We start from the raw sequence: 24,649 nt of genomic DNA, 5'->3' as shown, positions 1-24,649 counted from the left end.
ATGCCACACCAACACAACCCCGGCCTCGGGAGACACGCTGGCCCTGGGGTGCAGCGCGAGACCCTAAGCACCTGTGGGGGGGTTTAGGGTGCCATGCAGTCGAATCCGGCTGTATGGGAGACAGGGCCGGGTCTAGACAGGCATGTATGAGGGGGCAGCCACAAATCTTGAGGGGGCATTGTGCCTAACCCTAACCCTAACCCTATTTAGTTTGAGGGGGCACAACATTTATTTGAGGGGGCCAGGCCCCCTCTTGCCCCTGCCTAGACCCGGCCCTGATGGGAGAGCAGGGTAATGTGGGACATTTTTTACATTTGCTCCCCTCTAGGCGAGCTAAAATGACATATCAGTAAAATTTTACATTTCCCATTAATTCAGGATGTTTTCTAGCAATGGAAATGATCAGAATGTCTTTAGGACAAAGGGCAGTGAAAATATGATTGTTTTAAAAAAGTGGTCTTGTGTCTCACTTTACCCCGTAGCTGGGGTAAAGTGAGACACTTATTTTTTCCATTTTAAAACTACCAAAACAACACATGTTGTAATAGTTAAAATCCCAACAGCTAGATTGACAACCACACATTCCAAAACTAATATCGGACTAGTAACAGAATCATGGGGATTGGTCAATCAAGCAAATTTATGATTATTATGATTCATGTGATCTCTTGCACACCCTAGCTTACCGGCACATTGTTTCTCTGTCCAATTGGCAGGGACAGGTATATTGTTTTTCTCTGCGTATTCAAATCCCAGTTCACAGCACTTAACTGGAGCAAGACCATGGAACTGGTCAGCTAGTTGTTTCAAGTGTTTGGCAAGCTCCTCCTCCATCTCATCTGTGAATATTCTCTTTACCTCAGCTACTGCACCCTAGGCTAATGGTTTTACTTTCCCTTTCTCTTTTTCTTTATGGATCTTTTGAGGGTTGTCTTGTCAATATTTCTATCCCTTCCAGCTTTTCTTAAGGACTTCTTTCCTTGCATGACCTCAGCGGCTGCACTCTCCATCTCTGCGAGGGGTGTTTGGCCCCAGGTTGTCTTCCTGGTGTATAGTTTCTTGTCATGATGGCTTTTCTACAATGTTTATGACATTAAAAATAAAAACATATATAATGTAATATAACACTAGAATATGTTTAAAACTAAACTTAACTTGTGCTTCATGGTGGGGTAAAGAGAGACACTGTCTCACAACATTTGTCCCACTTTACCCCACAGCCACCGTTTTAGAAAAAACATCTCTTAGCAATTCAGGCTAATCTTCAGCTAGCATCAATCACATTGCTTTATATGTTGGAAGTTCTCCAACATGTAAAATATAAGTTTTTCTACCTGATTCAATTTGTTTTGACGCAACAGTTGATTAAGTTTAAAGCAAGAAAATTTACTTTTACATGCAAAAAACACATTTTTGTGATAAACATACTTTCCACAGCACCAGCACCAACTTCTCCTTCATGGCAAGGGGGGGAATGGGAGGGGCTTGAAAACATAATGATCACATGACCACAAATGTGTTCCGTTGCCTAGATACAGGGGGTGTCTCACATTACCCGATGTCCCACATTACCCCGCTCTCCCTACCGGTAATGATCCTTCCGCAGGTTCACCTAGGGAAACCTTTTTATGACTTTTACTTCCTCTAGATAGTCAAGTTTGATCGTCTTCTCGGCGCTCCGCCAGGGCCGTTACCGACTCCGGCGGGGCCGATCCGAGGACCTCACTAAACCATCCAATCGGTAGTAGCGACGGGCGGTGTGTACAAAGGGCAGGGCCTCAGCAGCCTGTGAAAGACTGTTTAGTGTTGCAGGGCTCATCTTCAGGCCAGGTGGAGCATGCATAGGCTCAAATAACTTTGAGAACCTGCTGCTTTTGCGGCTGAACAAAGCCTATCTGTAGTGTTGTTGTACATACAGGTTTAGCCCAAAGGTCTCAAGGTCTCTTTCAATAAAGGTTATTGATAACATTCCACTGAAGTTTGACTTTTTGCACTATTACATTACTTATTTGCAACTAGTTATTATGTCTTCCGCTCCATGAAACGCATGTAAATGCTCAGTAGTACACATATGGTACTTTAATGTATTTACATAAAAAAATTCCCCTTACATTACTTTTACTTTTATACTTTAAGTAGTTTTGAAACAAGTACTTTTATACTTTTACTTAAGTAAAAAGCTTGAATTGATACTTCAACTTCTACAGAAGTATTTTTAAACCCTAGTATCTATACTTCTACTTGAGTAATGAATGGGAATACTTTTGACACCTCTGGTCGCAGGCTTCTACCAGTTTGTTCGGCCACATCACAAGAAGATGTTCGATGAGAGGTGTGTGGAGCTGACAGGGCAGGGCTGCGGATACAAACCGGACCACTCACTGTCAAAGGATGAGAAGAAGGTGCTGATACTGCAGAGTGGTACGGATCACTCAACCCACCTCTCTCCTCTGCATGTGTGTCTGATAGCATTGAACATAACTGACAAGCTCCAAGACGATCATTAAACAATTCCTTCAGTTCATGTGTTAATTCTGTCAGTTTCAGAAATTTGTGTCAGATCAAGTGACAGCATGTTGGTTGTTGCTATTCAGTTTATTTAATGTTAGAACATGTCCTTATCTCACTTTAGTGGTAGAAGTTCCAGCTCCTGTATCTTTATTTTCTCTTCTCCAAAGTTACAACTACTAATAAGCTTTTCTGCTTGATCATTCTTAGTCAGAACAGCTTTGTTTCATTGCATATGGTGGAGAGCTCATCTGTCTTATTTTCCACCAGCCACAAGCCGTGAGCCTGCTGTGAGTCTAACCTCTTCCAGTGGGACGTCTACCTGCAGGCAGCTTAATACAGAGCAGCTCAACAAAGGGGGACATCACTTAAACCAGCAAGGATTAAGAGAACCTGCGACTGGTAGGACGTCCTTTAACCTCTGATGCTGTGTACACTTCAATGATTATTTGATCTCTTCACTCTCCATCTGACATGAAAAAGATTCAGCATAAACAAATAGAGATCTAGATCTACAATCTGCCGAATGAATGTGTCACTATGCATTAGATAAGCTCCAGCCCCCTTTCCTGTGTTCATCAGCTTGTGCTCCAAAGAAAGACGTTCACGCTGCTTTTCTGGCTGATGTGAAAAAAGCCCTGGGAGCAGAGAAATCAGCTGAGCTCTTTAAGACCATTAACAGCTACAAGAAGACAGACAACTATGAGCAGTTGGTGACCACAGTGGTGAGCTTATTTACAGAGAGAGACGAGGACTTCAACCTTCTAGTCCGTAAGTTCTACCAAGTGACCGCATACATTGACTGTAAATCATTTTAAATGTTTGATCCAGCGGTTCTCACTGCTCATTTTCCTCTTTCTTTCATTGTTTCTTCATTAAGGATTTGGCATGTTTATTCGCACCCACCATAAGAAGCAGTACAAAGAGATGATGGATGCTTTGAAAGGTCAGCCAGTGTGAACTGCTGATGTCCCTGCTTTGAAATTGAAGACCTGCAAAGAAAAGGTATATCACAGAACCACTGATCATTGTATACTTTGAGAAACCACAGAGAGGTTGATAACCAGCTTAATAGAACTGATTATTACGATGATCAATGTTAGATGAGGCCAGATAATTAAGAGATATCCTGGGTGCATGGGTGTGTGTCCATCTGTGTCTGTGTGCGGGTATGTGTGTCTGTGTGTCCATGTGCATGTGTCCATATACATGTCTGTCCATGCGTGTGTGTCTGTGTGCATAAGGAAGATGTCACCCAGTGCCAGTGTGTCTCTGTGTTGCTCTATACTACAGAGGAACGAGCTATATTAGTGTATAATAGATAGATGCAAAGCTCTTATTAGTAGGAGACGCTGCTGGTTTAGGTCTCCTCTTTAGGTTCAACATTGTGAAAAAAAACACACACATGCAGATATTTCTGTTTTCTTACAGCTTTCATCTCCCTCACGCTCAACATAACCGTGCTATTAGCTGTTGTTGATAGAAAAATACTGTCTGTTTCATGTAGCCTTATAATTCTTTTGCATTTTGTCTCTCAGCTTGTCACCTCCTTTGAGAACTGGAGACATTTTGTCCTCAGGCAGCCACAAAGCTGTTACTGATATGTTCCTTCTGGCAAACTGGGCTCTGTTTAGGGGAAGTAACTCATCTGAACAGTGCATCTGGATGCGTTGTGGTTGGGAAGTCCTCTGTACATCACAGACTGAGCAGATGAACCAGATTAACTTTTGGAATCAGCATCGACAAGTGGCGCCTGTAACTCCTGATGACACTCGACAGCAGTCCCATGATCCTGCGTTCTTCTCCATCTGGAAGACAACGATGAGGAGTAGATCACTCATTTAAAAGATGTTTTGAAACATGGGCTGTAAAGGTTTATAATTTAATTGCAAGTCAAGCAGACTGTCTACTTACACTAGGTCCTACAAAAATGTAACTGAAAATGAACTTGTAATATGTGGTGGCAATTTCTGTGAATCAAGCACAAATTCAAACCATGGATTCACAGTACAGTCACCTGCATGGCATGAACAACTGAGCAAAGAACAGAGGGGATTTCTGTCTCTTTATACCCACAGGGCCTCTCCCATAGGGTATGTAAAGGTATTTATTACCCTCCTGGTTTCTTATCAGGGTGGGAGACTTCTCTTTGGAAGACCCCTGGTGTGAGACCCCAGCCATATACAATGAGGCCATAAGGTTAAAGCCTCTTAGCTTCAATAAATCTGTAAATCCGGAGTGGCCTTTCAGATTAACAATCTGGTCAACCTTCCACACACATCTGCTCATGCTGTATCATACACAAACTAAAACATTTCCACGACAATATTAAAAATTAAAAATCTTTTAAATCAATTGAATTGAATGTATGAATTTGTTCATGGCTCTGGTTTCTTCAGCCTGCATTACCTACTGGTTGGTAGATGGGTCAGACTTCAGACAGTCTTGTGTCATATTTACATAAGCTTTTATCATTCAATTATTTTAGGGTTAGGGTTACATAGGGTTTAATTTTATACAATTACTACAATATGTTTTTAAAATCAGTGTTACTTTCTAAATTAGTTCATACAAATCCAATGAATCCCTCCACTGTAATGTTGAAATGGTATCAACCAGAAATCGATGGTGGGCTCATGTGGTGTTGGAATAATGGAAAACATTTGTTTCCCTCTCCATCTCAAATTTAATTTGTCTTTCCATCTAAGGGCTAATTGAGTGATACCTCAGTGATTTGTACTCCATGATTTGGGTGCTGCTTTTGACACAGCCTATCATTGCATTCTATTGGTTAGACTGAGGAAATGGGTGGGATTAACTGGTACTGCAATGAATTGGATCAAATCCTATCCTTCAGACACAAAAGTTAGCGGGCAGTTAACAATCATATTTTTTCACTTGCTGACTTCAAGTATGGGATACCACAAGGGTTAATTTTGGGACCAAATAGGTAATACTATCCGGGGACCTGATGATGAGCAGCACGTCAATAAACCTGTACAAATGGGGAATATTATGAGAATTCAATATTTTACATGTCTTTATCTCATCATGCCTGGATTACTGCACCAGTCTTTTTACTTCCCTTGCTGGTGAATCTGTTGAGCTCCTTCAGACAGTTCAGAACCCAGCTGCAAGGTTCTTAACCAGAGTAAACCGGTTGAAACTCATCACTCGGGTTTTAGCCTCTTTACACTGGCTTCCAGTACATTTTGGAACATGGTTTAGAATAGGGGTTATTAATGGTCAGTCTTCAGATAATTGTAGATCTTTTATCCCCATTCAACCCTGCTCGCTCTTTGAGATCCTTTGTCAGGGGCCTTTAATCAGTGGTCAGCTGAAGACTGAGGGGGACAGAGGTTTAGAAATATGACAGTTTTGAGGCTCTGTTCTTCTTCTATGGTCGGTTTATTGGGGGGTGGCAACCAACATCATAGTGCATTACTGCCATCTACTGTGTCTTATGAGTGTTTCTTCGTTGAGGCTCTGGAGCACTGCCTGAGTTAATAAAGCAGGCTGAGTGACTTTCCTTTAAATCAAAACTTAACTTTCTTTTATCATATTGCATCCCTCATTGCAACCTCATTCTAGTTTTTATTACTGTAATGGTAGGTCATGCTGACATTTTGGTGTTTTGTAATTTTGAAATTTATTGTTATGTTGAATGTGTTTTTACTTGTTTTCTTTATTTGTGAAGCAATTTGTAACTTAATGTAGAATTGCATTATAAATAAAACTATTATTATCATCATCATAGTTTTTATTATCATTATTATTGTCATTATTATTATTACTGTTATCGTTATTATTGTTGCCGTTATCATCATCACTATTGTTTTATTATATTATATCGTTATTATTATTAATATCATCATCATTATTATCATCATCGTCATCAATATTATCATTATTGTATTCTACTTATTAACGTCATCTTTAATATTATTGTTATTGTCATCATCATTATTCTTATCATTATTTTATCTTTATTATCGTTATTATTCTAATTATTTAAGATTAGAGGACAAGAGAGAGAATATCACTTGTAAATCTTTATTATTACCGCCACTTTCTAGGAAGTGGGTCCTAGTACTTCCGAAGAGCTAGCGGGAAGTAGTGATGACGTCACCAAGTTTCCAGTCAAGTATCGCGATAGTTCATGCAGTTCAGGACTCAACATGGCAGGCAGTAAGTTGTCGCTGGAAGGCAGAGTGAGTGTGAGATGTTTTCTTTTAGGGCTCAGCGTGGTCATCATCCCCCTGATCAGGACGTGGTTCGGACATCTCGACTGGGTCTTTGATTACCTGACGGAGACTCCGGGGAAAATAGCGATTTGCCTCCATGTAGCAGTGATGAACGGCCTGCTGCTGGTCATACACAGAGGTCCTCTGTACAAGGTAAACTCCTCATGTCACTGAGGGAGACTCTCTCTTCACACTGCTTTCGCACTTCCTACTAGCCAACATCTCGAAGTAACTCCGCCATTTAAAGAATTGTAGCTTTGCTAATGTTAGCTTGCTTAACTCACACTGACAGTTGGCTTACTGCAGCCACACGCTGACTAAAGCTGATTAACAGTGTGCTCTGAATAGATCCATAATCCAGACGAAGCTGATCTCCTCTCATACTCTAATCTACTGAATGTACAAGTGACACAGACTTTACCTCAGGAAACCACCTGAGATCTTAATTCACCCAGACTCTGGTGAAGGACAACCGGTACATGTTGGCTGTACTTTGACACTTCCTGTGCTGCTTGGTATGTGAAGGTGGTGGGAGAAGCCACAAAGCCTTCTTCCAGTCATCTGTAAGGAGAAAAATACGTAGATTGAAAGCTGCTGTTAATCTGGACGAGTAATCTGGATGTAATTCGATTTGATTTGTATAGCACAAAATCATAATATACATTATCTCAAGGCACTTTACATAGAAGAGTTCCATCAATGAGCAGCACTTTGGTGACTGTGGAGAGAAAAACCTCCCTGTGGAACCAGAATCAACGTGGACAAACATCCTACTCGACCGGTTGGACTGAGAGTAGATGGTGGGGGGAGGTGGGGAGGGGGTACCAGGAACAGTTGTGTACCATCATGTTTCAGCTCTGACAGACTAGTTCTTATAATGAAAACAATGAGAGTGATAGTTCTGGATGAAAAGAAGTAGTGTGGGTGTGTCTGAGGCTGGCAGCTGTTTACCTGAAACATGTTTCACTGTCTGCAGGTGGCGGTTAGAGCCTGTTTCCTGGGGGTCACATTTGGCTGTGGCTTAATCATCAGCTGCTCTGAAACCACTTGGACACATTTTGGCTGGTATGTATGTATGTATATATATATGTATGTATGGTGTATATATAATTTGTATCGTTGGGATGACAGTCTCAATGCTGCAATGTACAGATGTATGTACAATGTACTTCTACTCTTTCATTTCTATTAAATCCACATTTTCAGACTAACTTTGTACATCGGTTGCACTGGTGCCCCTAACCCTTTTATGTAGGACCTAAATGAAAATATATTTGCTAGCGCACCGAAAATTTGCCTTTTGGCACCACAATAATACAACTATTATACTTTCTCTGGACTTTTCCCATATACATTGGTAATTTCTTAATTGGGGCTGGGTATCACCTCAGATTACCCAAATTGATTGGATTCTGATTAACAAGGATTCGATTTCCAATTTTATTCAATATCTGTTCAGTTCAGGATTATATACAATATAATATCAATTCTGCTTGGATATGAAATAAATTCTCTAAGAACTAAAGCTGTAAACTGTGCAAGGAAAACCTGGGTTGTTGCATTATTAAAAATATGAAAGCAGTCCTGTCAATTTTGTTGGATGATATATTGTCCCAGAAATTATAGCCATAAACTATTAATGTCATCATTTTGAAACCTTATTAAACCACTGATACCATGATAATAGTAAAACGTAATCATGCAACTACATCCTTTCAAAGAGTAATAAACTTTCATTATAAAGAATATTCAGTCTGAATCAAAATTGAAATATTTAAATAGCCTGAACAGGTCAAGCATAAATCAAATTAACCACTCACAACCAAATCATCAAATAAAATTGAGTCTCTGGCTCTGTTATCAAAACAATTTAATGGAGATACCTCCTGGGTTAACAGGACGTTTATGATTTAGAGGTGCTTTTAGTTTTGTATTGTATTGTTGTGTGTGGCAGATGAGCTCACAAAAAATGTTGGTTTAAATGTGTGTCTTGTAAACTCTTGAGCGAATCAAACAAACCTTTTTGCTCAGGTCAGAAGAGATGAGTGTTGAAGCAGGCCATCTGTCCTATCATGACAGCAGGATGTTTCAGTAGTGATGCAGCTAAACATGTGCTTTAACGGTCACTCTGTGTAGGTACCTGTGCTCCCTGTCATTCTTCCATTACTCTGAGTACCTGGTGACGGCCATCATCAACCCTCGCAGCCTGTCGCTGGACTCCTTCCTCCTCAACCACAGCGTGGAGTATACCCTGGCTGCCATCTCTTCATGGGTGGAGTTCACTGTGGAGAAGCTGACAGTTCCAGGTTGGTGTGGCATCAGTCTCATTGTCACTGCTCTCCGTCCACTCAGAACTATTGGGTGTATTTTGTATTACATCAGTGTGATCTCAACTCAGGACAATCTGTAGACTGGATGTACAGAGCATGAAGAAATTAACAGTATAATATTTCTGAATCTCCCAAATTTGCCCCAGCAGATATAGGCAATCCAACGCTCAATCAATCGAATTTTATTTGTATAGGCCAAATCCACAAATCACAATTTGTCTCATAGGTCTTTAACAAGGTGTGAAATCCTATGTCCTTAACCCGCAACAAGAGTAAGGAGAAACTACGAAAAAAAACTTTAACCGGGTAAAAAGAACGTAGACACCTCAGAGAGAGACACATGTGAGGGATCCCTCTCCCAGGACAGACACAAGTGCAATAGATGGAGAACATCATCAAGATAAGGGTATTTGATGCATTGATTAGAATAAACACTTTCTAGCATAATGGAAGGTCAATGAATTGATTGATTATCGTCAGTAATGGTAGAGTATCTGAGGAGAAATATTGTATATCAAGCAGTCATAATCCACGGTCAGCAGCCACCACGATCAGGATCCACCATCACGATCGGATGCCACCATGATACAGGATCCGCCATTACGATCAGGATCTCCGATCCACCATCATCTTCACAGTGTTGTCACAGCATCGACCCTGGATCTGCAGAAGCCAGTGTAGCGAAGCTAATACAGGAGAAATGTGGTCTCTTTTCTTGGTTCTTGTCAGGACACGTGCTGCAGCATTTTGGACAAGCTGCAGAGTCTTCAACGATTTACTGCTGGAGCCTGATAATAAGGAATTACAATGATCAAGTCTGTATGTAACAAAGGCGTGGACTGGTTTTTCTGCATGTCCGATTTTTGAGATGTTAAGAAAGTGGAAGAAGGCGGTCCTAGAGATTTGGTGAGAATTAAAGGACAAATCAGGATCGAAGATCACTCCCAAGTTCCTGACTGTTTCATTGGAAGCAAAGGCAATGTCGTCTAGCGCAGCTATATCATTAGATAATGTAGCTCCAAGGTGTTTAGGCCCAAGTATTAGAACCTCTGTTTTATCTGAGTTTAATAAGAGAAAATTGCGGGTCATCCAGGTTTTTATGTCCTTGAGACATGCTTGGAGTTTAGTTAATTTATTACATTGTTCAGGTTTTATTGACAAGTTAGCAGTGGAAATTTACCGTGTGTGTCCTGATAATGTTTCCTAGTGGAAGCATATATTATGCAAATAAAAATTGGGCCGAGCACAGAGCCCTGTGCAACACTGTGGTTAACTTTGGTCCGCAGAGATGACTCATCATTAATTTGCATGAATTAGAATCAATCTGAAAAATAGGATTTAAACCAGTTTAGGGTGGTTCCTTTAATTCAAATTAACTGTTCTAGTCTCTGTAATAAAATTTGATGGTCAATAGTGTTGAATGCTCCACTGAGATCTAACGGAATGAGGACAACGTTCAAAGTCTTCAACCTTCAGAGCAGGATTTTTGGGCTCCTTCACTTAATCAATTATTCCACTGCTTTACAGTTTGTGCTCTGCTTACCTGCGTGATGTGCAAAAGGTCACATGTCAGACCTGAAGAAGGAACTGGGACGCGTTTCCCTGCATAACCCCACACGCTGCCACAGAAGCAGTTGCACCTGGTTTGCGTGTGTGCGGATGTTTCCAATCACACTCCAATCACAACCCTGCATAATCTGAACCAACAGAAGTGACTAATATCTTCAGAGCAAGTGTAGCGGTCAGAAAGGATCATCAACATGCAGACTTTACAAAAGTGCGTTCTAAAGTCTACGTGTTGTTGCCACTTAGGAGCTGCCGTCTGGAATATGCCCGACTGACTGACAGACTAGACCATCAAGGGTACTGTGAGTGCCCTGAATATATTGTATATAGGAATGCTGTTGTTATTGAGGTGACACGGACTCTCTTTTTGTTCAATTTCCTGAGTTGATGGTTTTTGAAGATCTGCTGTAAAACCCGGAACAGATTTTCTTTTGTTTTATATGTTTTTCCTTGTGTGAATTGGATTGAACTGAACTTTGTTGGGCAGACTGTAGCAGACTTACAGAATATACGGTTTGAACTCTGGACATTCACACGATGGGAGACACACACACGCAGCCTCACCTCTTTCCTATTCTTTTGTTATTTTCGTTTTCGTAGTTAAGATAAGATACATTTATTAATCGCACACACATGCACAGACGCGCTCATGCAAATGGGGGGAAATTTGTTGTGGTTGATTGCTTATGTGGCCTGAACTCAGCATTAGCTTTGTTTATGGAACCCTTACTGTACCAAAAAGGTTCAATTTTTTTTAAGTTCTAGATAAATGACTCAAAGGTTTAGATATCAAATATGTTTCTTTGGAGAATGTAGAAAGGTCATAAACCTAAAACCTCTAGCTACAAGGTGAAATTGAGATTATCAACAAGAAATATTAGGTTTTAATCGGACACACTGGTGTAAGAGCAACATTTTTCTTAATTACAAGCACAAACGTCAACCTAATCAGCTCCCACAGATCCTCTGTAGTTCAATCCAAGTGCTGCAGATGAGAGTGAAGGATTTCATGCACCCAGACAGAAGCAGATGTCCATCACAGACCCTACATGACCTCCACGCGGCGATGACGTGTTCTCTCCTGTCCCCACTCTCACAGAGCTGAAGCAGCTGAGCTGGCTGAGCATTGTGGGTCTTCTTATGGTGCTGTGTGGCGAGTGCCTGCGGAAGTCGGCCATGTTGACAGCTGGTTCGAACTTCAACCATATTGTCCAGAATGAGAAGGCTCAGAGTCATGTGCTGGTCACTGACGGGGTGTACGCCTACTTCAGACACCCCTCCTATGTGGGATGGTTCTACTGGAGCATAGGAACACAGGTGAGCTGCTACAGCAAGCGTCATTCTCTTTTCTAATGAGGCCAAACCCCAGCACAATGTTAAATACAATCTTTTTTTAGTGACATTCCACTATTTTTTCATTTTGTCCGTCAAATAATGATGGTTTGAAATAATATTTATTACTGTTGTCTGTGCTTTGATCATTCGTTGAACATCTTCCACATTTCACAGTTCCTCCAATGCTTCCTCTAATAAGGAATTTAGTCATATTATCTAAAATGGGACGTTTTTAGATTTTATCCAACAATAGTGAAGGACTGGCTAGAGATGGACACCAGATCTGGTGGCATTTGAACCATGTCTTGTTGGAATAACAGAAATTTGGAGGATTCAGAGTCTATAGGTCATGTGTTTTCTGAACATGACACTGTATCATCAAAGCTGAAATAACTGGAGTGCAGGATTTAAAATCAGCGTCAGACAGACTGTGTGTATCATCCTCATATTTCATGAAAAACAATACAACCCATATGATTGGGGCACAGAACAACTTACAAGAACAGACAAATGAGACAGTACTGACTTGTTGACATTTCCTGTGTGTTCTGCTTTGTGGACTGACAACACTGCTAACTGTTGCAGGTCTTGCTGTGTAACCCACTGTGTATACTGGCTTACACGATAGCCAGCTGGCGGTTCTTTCGGGAGCGGATTGAGGAGGAGGAGCTCTCTCTTATCCACTTCTTCGCAGAGGACTATGTGAAGTACAAGAAGAAGGTTCCCACTGGGCTGCCCTTCATCTCAGGCATCCGTGTCAACTAGTCCCATCAGCTGGATCCTGGACATAACAGACTTACAACACTAAACCAGGTCAGACCTGGTGGGTGTGCGGTGTCTGCCGTGCCAGCTGCAGAGGGCAACCCTGCAGCTGGCTGAGAGCCTGTAGCTCACAGACAAAGACTGAGCGCTGGGCGGACGGTGGGCAGCTGGGCTGCTGTTTTTCTACCAACCTCAAAAATCCAATTAAAGACCAGAGAACCTCCGCTGTACTAGATATATTCCAATAACATTCACTCTATCTGTTTGAATTGTGTTTCTGTTTGCATGCTTTACACATGCCTAGTGTTTTCACTGATGAGCTGAAGAATGATACCTGCACTGGGCCCTTTGGTATCGTACTTGAGCAAAGTGTGAAATGATCATTCTCTGAAGTTTAAATGGGAAATGTTTCACAAGAAATTAGGTTCAATAGATATTTTCTAAAGTCAATGAGTTCACATAGTTGCTAGCACTATCAGTAATTAAATCAAAATGCGCTCTCCCTAATTGTCTACAGTGGAAACAGCATATAGTGTTTACATTTGTCCCGGGCATAGGGCCAGTTGATCGCCATACCCGTGATCAATATAAGTGGTTTCAACTGTATTTCCATTTCAAAACAAACAAATTCTTTAAGGAAAACTTTACAGCCACATACTGTATTAGAGCTATTTGTAGGTCTTCTCACTATCTTGTTATCAAGACTCATCTCTGGACATGGGCACCTCGGGTCAAAGGTTGTTGAGTCTTATCTGGTCTGCAAAGAATCAAAAGTGTTGCTGCAGGTCTCAGGTCTGTATGTTTTATTTGAATTAGGCTGATGAAGACGTGTTTGTACGCTTCGGGAAATTGTGGGTCGCTCTTCTTTTATTTCTTTAAACATTTACAAGTCATGGGATTTTTCGATTGGACTTGGGCAGTTTGCATCGGGATGCAGACCTGAGATGCCTGATAACACTTCTCATCTGGACTCCAAACAGATTGTTGCTGTCGTCTTTCAGTCACCCAAATCACAATATCCACAGAACCTACTACCAACTTACCACTTAAAATTGTGTATGCAGCAGTTGCATGAGGGCTGGTTGATAAGTTCATGGTGTAAGGTAGGAGCAGACCTATCAGAAAACCTAACTCATTTGTATTGCAACATAAATCACCTCATACATTTGCACTCCAAGTTCAGTGGCTGTGAATCCCTAATTTGTAGAACCAAGCATATTGGGAGCCACCTTTTGAGTTCATCAGTGCACTTCTTCACCAGGCAGTAAGAAGCGGACACCCTCCCTTAGTGTCGCCATCTTGTGGACCTCATTGGTGAGGAGTTCTTTAAAACTCTGTGGCTAATCACTAGCCCTATTTTCTCTGGAGGAGGTGCCTGTGCGAACACAAATGTTAGAGTGAGACGCTCCGAAGGTTTCGGCAGACTTTCTCTGCCTGGTCTCCTGTAAAATAATTGTAGAACTCGATGTGTGATCCCCCACAGCAAGTGAGTGGGGGGGGGGGCGGTTGATGCTACTAACATCCAACAGATTAAAAAATTAAGAAAACATAATCTACTGTTGAAAAAGCAGTGATGCACACATTGACGACACCAGCTAAGCTCTCAAGAGAGTTTGTGGTGATAAGAGCAGACACTGGTTTCTGTGTTGTAAAGAAAATCCTATGATCTCTGCAGCAGAGTTAAAACATCCCTTTCCTGTCTCTGTCTGCTGCACCCGGCTGCTCCAGCTATCATCTGAATAATATGTAGGATCTGTTGCTGATGTGAACGTGTCTGTGCAAAGAACCTCCCGCTGTGTTGTCCAAGTGTGAAAGGCAAACACTGGGTAAACTCTGTAGCCACTCCTCGGCTACAGGTTACTCACAGAGTTGGAAGTGCACTTGAATGTACCAAGAGTTGTTTAACTCATCTTCTCCTACTTAAGTCCACAAACTTTTGAATCAGCCCACTTAACATGATCGTTACTATCACTTCACTGTCTGTGCAAGCTATAGAGTCTGCTAATTGTTACTTTAAACACTCAGGACTAGCTTGATACAAGAAGACCCGAGAAACATTCAACCAATATTAACCAGTGGCACAATCTACTGAATGTTGGGTTTGTTTAGTGCAGTCAGAGGCTGCATGTACGTGTGGGTTGTATGTGTGTGTGTAGTCTGATTTTAAAGTGACACTTGTAGCATTTGTGTGAAGTGCTCTGTGTAGGTTTAGACTATGAGATGACTGTATGAGGTGTTCAGATCATGAGCTGATTGCAGCATGGAGCCTGATTGGTTTCCGGGTGTGTTGCACTCTCACTGTATATCGTCCATTTATCGTAGGCCAGTATTAAGCAGTTTGTTACTCTGACTGAAAACTGTTGGCAGATTACCGTGCATTTATTCACAAAGCTGATTTTCTCAACACCAATTGTGTGGATTAAAATCTAGGCAGTTATTATTAAGGCTCTGTCATTATTATTCTCATTGTTCAGAACATATCACAGTGGACTTAGAGTGATGGGTGTGAACCGATAACATAACATGAATTTACAGTACATATATAATGTTATCTACGAGCAATGCATCTGAGATAAAGGATTATTAAAAGTATTAGTGGCGGGAGACAGGTAGCCCATCTACTAAAACTGCGTTAAAGTAAGGCTGTAAATATTACTACTTGTTAATCTTAAGAAATTACCGGGTATGTAACCATGGCCTCCTCAGACCTTGAATCCTTTCATAAAAACTATAATAATGTGGTTGCAAAGTGAGCACACCCTTAAATTTATACTTTGTTGAAACACCTTTTGAGTTTATGACAGCATTCTGTCTTTTGGGGTAGGATTCTATCAGCATGGCACATCTTGACTTAGTCGTCGTTCCTTGCAAAAGAGCTACAAATCTGTCAGATCTGGCATCTCCTCTGCACAGCCCTCTTCGGGTCCTTTCCAAAACGTTCATCTTCTTCTGTTGACACCATTGTTTTGTTGATTTGAGGGTGTGCTTTGGGTCGTTGTCGTGCTGAAAGGTGTAATTGCTATTCATCTTCAGCTTTATAGCGGAGGCCCTTCCATTTTTGTGCAAAAATGGACTGGTATTTGGAACTGTTTATAATTCCCTCCACTTTGACTAAAGCCCCAGTTCCAGCTGAAGAAAAACAGCCCCAAAGCATGATGCAAAGACCTTCAGACCATTACACATTTCCCTAATCTCTTTCTTCTTGTCTTTTCATACATTTTTAAGGGACTCTCCAGTTCTTAGTAATGTTACTGTTGTGCCATATTTTCTCCACTTGATGATGATAGTCTTCACTGTGTTCCTGGTATATCTAATGCCTTGGAAATTATTTTGTGCCCTTCTCCTGACTGATACCTTTCAACAATGGCTTCTCTTTGAAGCTTTGTAAGCTCTGTGTGGATCATGGCCATGGACCAAGTGCATGTCAGAAAAATCCATCTAGAACAGCTGAACTTTATCTGGGGTTGATCAGAGTCACTTTACATGATGGCAGGTCTGTTCTGACTGCTATTTAACATGACTGAACACAGCCACATCCCCAATTATAAGGGTGTGTGCATACTTATGCAACCACATTATTATAGTTTTTTTTATTTGTTTTTTCACCCATGAAAGATTTCTTTTTGTTTTTCAATTGAATCGTACAGGTTATAGGTTACATTTTAAAGTGAAAAAGTTCTAACATGATTTAACTTCCATTTTTTAACCTCACAACAACCTGGCATTTAGACTTTATATCCACTTTAAAGTTGTATGCTATTGACAAACCTCTGATGCTGTAAAATTGTTAGTCCGTCTGTCTTTTCCTGCTTTTCCTGCTAATCAATCTTTCCCTCATTCCTACTTGAACTGTGCGGAGGCTTTACCTTTCTAAAGCCCTTTGTGACATCTGCAGTCAAAGGTTCGGCATCAGTGTTCCAAACATCAGTGGAAGAGTAATCGGTATAATGTGTCTAAGATTCCAACAATTACCACATTTTGGGGATGCCTCCACGCAACAGACTGTGTCTGGAGGCATTACGTTTTCAGCTTCTCCGTCCGGCTGTCCGTCCCATTCTCGTTAATGCGATTTCTAAAGAATGCCTCAAGGGATTTTTTTTCTTCAAATTTGATACAAATATTCAACCTGATCTCAAGAATTAATTGTAAGGAATATCAAATTTGTCACCCGTGTTCATTTCGAGTCACTGATTTACTGATTAGATTTCAGTGATCAAAGGTCACGGTCATGGATACATCAATCAATCAATCAATCAAATTTTATTTGTATAGCCCATATTCACAAATTACAATTCATCTCATAGGGCTTTAACAGGGTGTGGCATCCTCTGTCCTTAACCCTCAGCAAGAGTAAGGAAAAACTACTAAAAACCCTTTTAACAGGGTAAAAATATGTAGAAACCTCAGAGAGAGCCACATGTGAGGGATCCCTCTCCCAGGACAGACAGAAGTGCAATAGATGCCACGTGCAGGAAAACATCATCAATAATCAAAGTCTCTAGCAGCATTTGATGAGGGTAGACATCCCGAAGGACAACCCCAACATGACATGCCAAGCAGTCCCGCTGCAAGCACAGTCACATGGTACATGTTTTGGGCCTCTTGATTTCTCAAGACTTTCTTAAGGGAATTTCTTCAGCTTTTAAACAGTTTGCACTTGGACTCAAAGATGAAGTGATTAGATTTCATGATCAAACGTCACAGGGGCCTTTTATGAAGCTGGAAAAAAATGATAAAACTGCACTTGGTGAATTCTGGACTGCATGCCAGAGGCATACAATAACAGTGATGTAATTCCATTTAACCTTACTTTGAGGAATACAAATATACATTTTCACCACCCCCTTTTGTGTAGTTTAACAAAACAAGCCGTCAACAAACATGAATCAGTCCAGTGATCATGTTACATTATATTATTATTTCATTTCATTTAGAAGACACTTTTATCCAAAGCAACTTACAATAAGTGCATTCAACCCTGAGGGTACAAACCCAGAACAACAAGAATCAAGAAAGTACAATTTCTTCAAAAGAAAAGCAAAACTACAAAGTGCTTGAGTAAGTGCCATTTAAGTGCTTCTAAATTGTTAGATTCAAAATGTTGTATAGTTGGAAGAGGTGTGTTTTTAGTTTGCAGTGGAAGATGTGTAAACTATCTGATGTCCTCATTGGGGAGCACATTCCACCATTTAGGAGCCAGGACAGCAAACAGTCGTGATTTTAGTGAGTGTTTAGCGCATTGTGAGGGAGCAACAAGCGCACTGTAAACTGTACAGGCAGTTTGGCCTAATAAAGTGTAGTCCAATATTAAGCTGCTTTCAGAAATGCACTGAGCTCCATAGATCCTCCTGACATTGTCTGGAGGCGCTGTATTCTCTGGGTTTTATCCAGAGTTTCTTTAGCAAGCCCACAGCAGGAGATCCTCTGCAGGATTCACAGTGAGTGAGGTTGTGTGTTAATGACATTTCTTAACTGTGGCTGAGGGGTAGAGTGGTCGTCCGCCAACCTGAAGGTCCGCAGTTCGATCCCCAGTCTGCATGCCGAAGTGTCCTTGGGCAAGATGCTGAAACCCGAATGGCCCCCATAGAATAACAAAGTGCTGCGAATAGATGCACTGTATGAATGTGTGTGTGAATGGGTGAATGTAAAACTGTACTGTAAAGCGCTTTGGGTGGTCATCAAGACTAGAAAAGCGCTATATATAAATACAAAATGCGACCAAATGTAAAAAATGAAAACAGAAAATAAATATCACATTATGAGAAAGCAGAGCGATGCACATATGAGATGCCAACAAAGATGTCCGTATCATGCCTCAGGCCTTGGACGAATCAGGCTCTGGTCCTTACCTGCGTGCAATGAATGAACAATTATAATTGCAGCAGGTTCAGGTCAGTCTCGAACCTGCTCTAAGAGATTGTGGCAGCTGATCGTGGATTGTAATGGTGGATTGTGGATCATGTTGGAGGATCATGATCGTGTTTTTTTTGGCAGTTTTCTCCTACTCTTTTTGGGGGACAGAGGATGTAAATGGTAAATGGCTTTGTATTTTTATAGCGCTTTTCTAGTCTTGATGACCACTCAAAGCGCTTTACAGTGCAGTTCTACATTCACCCATTCACACACACATTCACACAGTGCTTCTATTCGCAACACTTAGTTATTCAAGGGGGGCCATTCGGGGTTCAGCATTTAGCCCAAGGGGCCCTTTGGCGTGCAGATGGGTCAGACTGGGGATCGAACTGCAGACCTTCAGGTTGGAGGACGACCACTCTACCCCTCAGCCACAGCCGCCCTGTGACACCTTGTTAAACGCTATTTAAAAAATTCTGATTTGTCAATATGGGCTATACGAATCAAATGTGTTTTATGGATGGACGTATAGGTAGATACAGATATGTCAAAGTCAGAAAGGGCCATCCTGGGTCACCATACTGTTTGTTATCCATGCAAAACTACACTGTTGTCATAAAGCTCAATCCACATTATTTCTTTGTTTTATTTGTATTTGTGTTATTTTGGGCGAAATATTTTAAAGTTAACATATGATTGTGACTAATTCTACTCTAATGTCTTTTGAATCGATCTGAGATGCGCGGATTCGATCGATGATTCGGCATTTGATTTGTGAATGATGCGCATGCGCACGGCTGGAGCTTCCTCTCTACTTGCTTCTTCGCCATGGCGCCTATTGTGAGTAACATCGCGTGTTATTAAAGACGCAGAAATGTGCTTTTTAAGCAGCGGTGAAGTCAGAGGGAGGCAGCGGGGCGAAGCGTCGGTTTGTGGCTGTGGCTGGAGGCGAAGAGGGGAGCTGTGGTTCGGCTGAGAGTGGCCGTAAGAGAGTTTAGTTCGCCGGGCCGTGCTGTGGCCTGTGGCCGCCTCATCACCGGAGTTCTCCACCACGTTGTCCGCTCAGCCTGTGTGGCAGCGGGGTGTTGCACAGCACAGTACGGCTAGCTAGCTTAGCATGTGCTAGCTGGACATGTTTTAAGGGGTCTGACGTCTGCGCGTCTTAGCAGCAGGCTAATGGAGCTAACGCTGAGTTTCCTCTCGACTGTCTGCAGCCTCAGTGTGTTTTCATTCCACAATCACCTCCACAGTGATGCTGCGTCGTTCAGTGAGATCACATGTAGACATGACGGTTTATTCATAGGGCAGGATGGTTAGTACCCCTGCGTGTTTGAGGGTTTCCTATACTAGTTTGTTAAATTGACAATCACCAGATAGCAGATATCAGGGATCATCAGTTGTGTCCCTTTGGTAAACTGGTGTTTCAGCCCCTCTGCTAAGACAGGCCCACTACAGGCTGGTCAGACCGGATGTCTGTCCCTGACATCCTGGGGCCAGGATGGAGTCTTCCCTCCTGGCGTTTCTGTAATGGTCTGGTGCAGGGCTCCTTTGTAATCCTGTGAGCATCATGAACTATGTGTCCTGTGATAACCCCAGCTGTTCTGTGTTTTGTGGGCAGAAGAAGCAAAGCACAGGTAAAGGGGGTAAGAAGAAGAAGCAGCTCCTGAAGTTCACCCTTGACTGCACCCATCCTGTTGAAGATGGCATCATGGACGCTGCCAACTTTGTAAGTCCACCTCTTATCAGAGGGTTTGGTTAAAAACACATTGAATACAGATACAAGTGAATGTCATAACTGTGTGAACAACAACGTTACAAAAAGTGCATATGTTTAGCCAGATCATTGCAACTCTGAGTAATGTGCAAATGATTTGTGTGTGTGGGGTTTCCAGGAGCAGTTTCTTCAGGAGCGTATTAAGGTGAATGGAAAAGCCGGCAACCTTGGTGGTGGTGTGGTCTCCATCGAGAGGAGCAAGAGCAAGATTACCGTGTCCTCTGAGGTGCCCTTCTCCAAAAGGTGAGATTGGAATCATTGGCTCTTGATTCCCTCTCATGGTACACTGGTTGGAGAACATGCATGGGTCAGGGGTCACCACATCTTTTAACTGAGTGTGTTAGAGTAGGCTGACAAGGCCATCATAGTCCAGAGGCTGTGAGAAATGCTGCCTGCAGAAGTCACTAGGGAAGCCATGTTGGTCTGCACTATCCCAATACAGGTTTTTACTCAGTATGTATAGCCTGTTCCCCCATTATTAGTGCAAATTGAATTATCAACATCAATTAAAGTGCAAATATGCTTTTAAAAGAAGAGAGAAAGTGCAAATTAAGTTTTAAAGTAACTCGAAATAGCAATCAAGCCTCTGCAAGTGCAAAATAACTCAAAAATAACTGACATTCAAAGTCCAAAAGTAAAAAAGTAAGTACAAGTAAGTGTTTGAAAGTAATTCAAAATGACTTCAGTGGAACACACAATTTATACACGTTTCAAATTGCAATGTAGAAACGTGAGCATATTGACATGCTCTGGAGTGAGGCTGGCTCTCTTCTTGGAGGCGATGTTCCCAGCTGCTGAGAAGAGCCCTCCAGTGTGTCTCTCTTCAAGTGGCATAGTTGTGAGGCAGAAGCTCGTGAGCTCCCAGTCATCACTTATAAAGTGACATGTGATGCCAAGATATGCCTCTGTTGCTACACTGGTCCAAGCATCAGTTGTGAGGGCAATCTTGTTCTCAGTTGCTTTCAGAGCATCTTTAACCCGGCGTTAAGTAGTGATATTGAAGAAGAACATTTGTTATAATGAATTGAAAAGTTTTAAAACTCGAAAAGGATAATTCATAAAATAAAATAAAAGATGCGTGTGCTTAAAATATTGATGTCCACGTATTTGCAGCGTCGGCGTAATCGATGACGTCGACTAATCGCGGCACCCCTACACCATATACTTGCATTTGTTATTTAATCACATCATCGCAATTTCAACTGTTATGATACCAGTGTTATCATTACTCCTGGGAAGTCAGATTGACTTGAAGTGTCATCTTATGCATCCAGCAAACTGTAATGTCAAAAGTGTTTCACTTTATGATGCTGTGTTCGCACATCGTCTCCTGGTTGGAGAAAGTCTGCAGAAAGTCAAGAGGCTCTCACTCAGACATTTGTGTTCACACACAGAACCCCTCCAGAGAATGTCAGCAGTATCTCTGGTGTACGTTTCAAAATGGTTTGGTTACATTCGAGCTCTGAATCAACTGATAATGACAATGGTAGTTTACTGATGTAAATTATCAATATGTGATCGTATCTGTGTCTATTACCGTAGTGATGACATCTGATCCATCAACGCCATTCTGCATGCACAGTTACTGCAGAATGTATACAGTCTGATGGTATAGTCTATAACATGAATATTACTTACTTTCACTTCATGATACATAGCAACTGGATAAGTAACTATCAGACTGTATATACTCACTGTGCCTGCAGAGTGGTTCAGAGCTTGTGATGTAACCAAAGCATTTAGGAAAAGGCATCTCTTAAGCTGCTTGCAGACATGCACTGAAGTCTGGAGATACTGCTGCTATTCTCTCGAGGAGCTGTATGTGTGAACACCGATGTCAGAGGGAGCCTTCTGACTTTCTGCAGAGTTTCTCCAGCCAGACCCAACTAGTTTGGAGAAGCTGATGTGACAACACAGAAGGAGATCCTCTGCCAGATTCACTGCGAGTGAGTTGTTGTGTTGACGTTTCTAACACATGACAGCGCTTAACTGAAAAACAGAAAAACATATAACAAATATCTTGGGATGACGAAGCAGTGCCATATATGTATAAGACATGGACAAAGATGTCAGACAATCCCCTTATGCCTTTTCCATGTGTGGAAGGCAAACTCCGGAGAAAGTCAGGATCCACTTTTCCTGACTTCTTTCTGATTTCATCTCTGAAAACTGCTTTATACTAAACATTATATATAACCCTCATTACCTGTATCACACATCAGTGGACACATGAAGAAAAGAGACAGTATTTGTATGGAGCCGGAGAACTGGCACAAACCCAGTTGTCTGTGGTTTCTCCTGCCAAACTTTGTATGTAGACAATATATTGGCTGGATGACTAAACCACGTGTTATCATGTGCAGAGAAAACTTCATATCTGAAAACTTCAGGTATCCTTGACCAGCTGTTGGCAAGTTAAACAAATCAACCCTGACATTTACTGCATTCTGAAGTCCCTACATCAGGGACCTGCCTCGTATATTTAAACTGTATCACTCTGATTTCCTTTTGACTTCCTTTTCTGCATCTTCAGTCAACTTGCGGCTTCGGCTGTTGCTCACTCTGTTCGATGCTGAACAGCATTTACAGAGTTGCTGTAAAACAAGTTTGATTAAAAATTTCAGCAGTGATAATACGACTGTTAGGAATGTTGGCATTTACCATCTACCCTGTAACAGTTTCAACTTATGTCGCATTTAATGTCAAACTGTGAAAGACCAGTGATTCATCTTTGAATGAATTTTGACACATTGTCCGCTGTTTTCCAGATACCTGAAATATTTGACTAAGAAGTACCTGAAGAAGAACAATCTCCGTGACTGGCTGCGCGTTGTGGCCAACACCAAGGAGAGCTATGAGCTGCGCTACTTCCAGATCAACCAGGATGAAGAGGAAGAGGAGGATGAAGATTAAATTGACAATTCATCTGATTTTGTACATTTAAATAAATGGGGTTTACAGTACAGAAGCTCGTCTAGGGTGGTTTCTTTGAGATTTCTTCTTGGTGCCACATCATTTGACCTGATGATAGGTGGGTGTTGCAGTTATGTAAAAATCTCCCATAAGAACCACAGGTCTATGGCAGACCCACAGAATCGGAGACATCAGGTCTCTTCAGTGTCACAGCACAGAGCAGCATCCATTATCTACCCTGGTTTTCCTTTGAGGATTGCAGGTAGAGCTGGAGCCAATAGCTGCTGACATTAAGCAAGAGTCGGGGTACTTCCTGGTCCGGTTCATGCTGACACTAACCCCGTCAGAAAGAATATGGACTGTAAGGTAGCTGGAGCAAACAGACACGAGAACAGGCAAACTGCAGAGACCCTGGCTGACCTGGGATTTGTATCAGGAACCTTTTTGCTTTGAGGCCGGTGTTCATGACTGTGCAGACCAGAGGAGCACATGTTGGAACATAATCTATAGTTTAAAATAAACCTATTGGCAGATTATTGTAGGTTAATATGGATTTGCAGGTAACTGCCTTAGATTTATGCTCTCATTTTACTCTAGTACTGGACAACAATTTTTAATATTAGATTGCTGGTGATCACAAAAGAAATGATATACTGTCTGCATCTTGTATCAACTACAGTTCTACATACTTTACCTGTCTTGTCCATATGACAAACATCTATATAGTGAAATAATTTGAGATTCTCATCTTCTCCTTTAATTGAACTGAATGGACTTAAATTATAAATGAGGTGACAGCCTTTGTATTTGAAAAACACTAAAAAGTGAAGGATACAAAGAATAGCTCCATTCAAAATATTAGGAAGGGCGCATGTTCTTTGTATTTATATATTGCTTCTCTAGTGCTTTATAGTCAGTCACACATTCTTTCACTGCATCTTTATGCAGCACTATTATCACACACTCAGCAGGCCTGAACTGGCCACTGGGCTTCTCGTAATGAAAGCTGTCATGTGTGGTCCAATCCGGTGAAGAGCGACAGTCTCACAAATAGCCGAGAACCTTAATGCTGGCTGAATGAAAGCTGTCAGAGCCCAGTACATAATACACTTCTATTATCCATTTGCTGAATGAGACTGAGATTGAAAGCTCCGACTCACAATCCAGTAAGTGCTTCATTTTAAGTTCAAAGAGAAACTGGACCTAGACATTTACATGCCGTATTAGTGTTTGTGGACTGTGAAAACAATTGCTGCTGCACACTGCTCCATGTTGGAATTAAAGCTGGAGACTCATTAAAGATGCATTATCAAAATCCATGTATGGTGAAACACAACAGAGGGAAGACGTTTACACCCATTCAG

General features: G+C 41.5%; 3 protein-coding genes across 5 annotated transcripts in view; all 3 read left to right on the top strand.

Annotated features, from left to right (window-relative positions):
* Nucleotides 1-4,863, top strand: part of rtel1 (regulator of telomere elongation helicase 1) — a 34,817-nt gene extending 29,954 nt beyond the window's left edge. The window contains exons 29-33 of one of the 3 annotated variants that reach the window (XM_053423854.1): nucleotides 2,284-2,421; nucleotides 2,779-2,910; nucleotides 3,091-3,279; nucleotides 3,389-3,513; nucleotides 4,143-4,863. In XM_053423854.1, coding sequence (XP_053279829.1) covers nucleotides 2,284-2,421; nucleotides 2,779-2,910; nucleotides 3,091-3,279; nucleotides 3,389-3,468 — 539 coding nt within the window. In that variant the 3' untranslated portion in view covers nucleotides 3,469-3,513; nucleotides 4,143-4,863. Of the gene's footprint in view, nucleotides 1-2,283; nucleotides 2,422-2,778; nucleotides 2,911-3,090; nucleotides 3,280-3,388; nucleotides 3,514-4,046 lie in introns of those variants that run through there. The other 2 variants (XM_053423853.1, XR_008338764.1) reach the window with 2 other exon arrangements.
* A 1,781-nt stretch (nucleotides 4,864-6,644) lies between these two features.
* Nucleotides 6,645-15,185, top strand: icmt (isoprenylcysteine carboxyl methyltransferase). Its single transcript, XM_053423855.1, has 5 exons — nucleotides 6,645-6,905; nucleotides 7,729-7,817; nucleotides 8,889-9,058; nucleotides 11,748-11,965; nucleotides 12,569-15,185. The coding sequence occupies exons 1-5, from the start codon at nucleotides 6,687-6,689 to the stop codon at nucleotides 12,746-12,748; spliced, it is 876 nt and encodes a 291-aa protein (XP_053279830.1). The 5' UTR covers nucleotides 6,645-6,686; the 3' UTR covers nucleotides 12,749-15,185.
* A 4,201-nt stretch (nucleotides 15,186-19,386) lies between these two features.
* Nucleotides 19,387-23,340, top strand: LOC128443055 (60S ribosomal protein L22). The gene is made up of 4 exons (XM_053425749.1): nucleotides 19,387-19,438; nucleotides 20,217-20,324; nucleotides 20,491-20,615; nucleotides 23,141-23,340. Exons 1-4 carry the CDS (start codon nucleotides 19,427-19,429, stop codon nucleotides 23,283-23,285), a joined length of 390 nt encoding a protein of 129 aa, XP_053281724.1. The 5' UTR covers nucleotides 19,387-19,426; the 3' UTR covers nucleotides 23,286-23,340.
* The last annotated feature ends 1,309 nt before the right edge of the window (nucleotides 23,341-24,649 follow it).

The sequence above is a fragment of the Pleuronectes platessa genome, chromosome 6, assembly GCF_947347685.1.
Source record: "Pleuronectes platessa chromosome 6, fPlePla1.1, whole genome shotgun sequence".
In the NCBI taxonomy this organism is placed as follows: domain Eukaryota; kingdom Metazoa; phylum Chordata; class Actinopteri; order Pleuronectiformes; family Pleuronectidae; genus Pleuronectes; species Pleuronectes platessa.
This window is presented reverse-complemented; position numbering and strand designations above follow the sequence as displayed.

Excerpts from the sequence above, each read along its gene's own strand:
- icmt (XM_053423855.1), top strand. The coding sequence starts at position 6,687 with ATGGCAGGCAGTAAGTTGTCGCTGGAAGGCAGAGTGAGTGTGAGATGT. Across the intron at positions 7,818-8,888 it reads ACTTGGACACATTTTGGCTG|GTACCTGTGCTCCCTGTCAT; the intron begins GTATGTATGTAT and ends CACTCTGTGTAG. Across the intron at positions 11,966-12,568 it reads ACTGGAGCATAGGAACACAG|GTCTTGCTGTGTAACCCACT; the intron begins GTGAGCTGCTAC and ends TAACTGTTGCAG.
- LOC128443055 (XM_053425749.1), top strand. Across the intron at positions 20,325-20,490 it reads TCATGGACGCTGCCAACTTT|GAGCAGTTTCTTCAGGAGCG; the intron begins GTAAGTCCACCT and ends TGGGGTTTCCAG. Across the intron at positions 20,616-23,140 it reads GAGGTGCCCTTCTCCAAAAG|ATACCTGAAATATTTGACTA; the intron begins GTGAGATTGGAA and ends GCTGTTTTCCAG.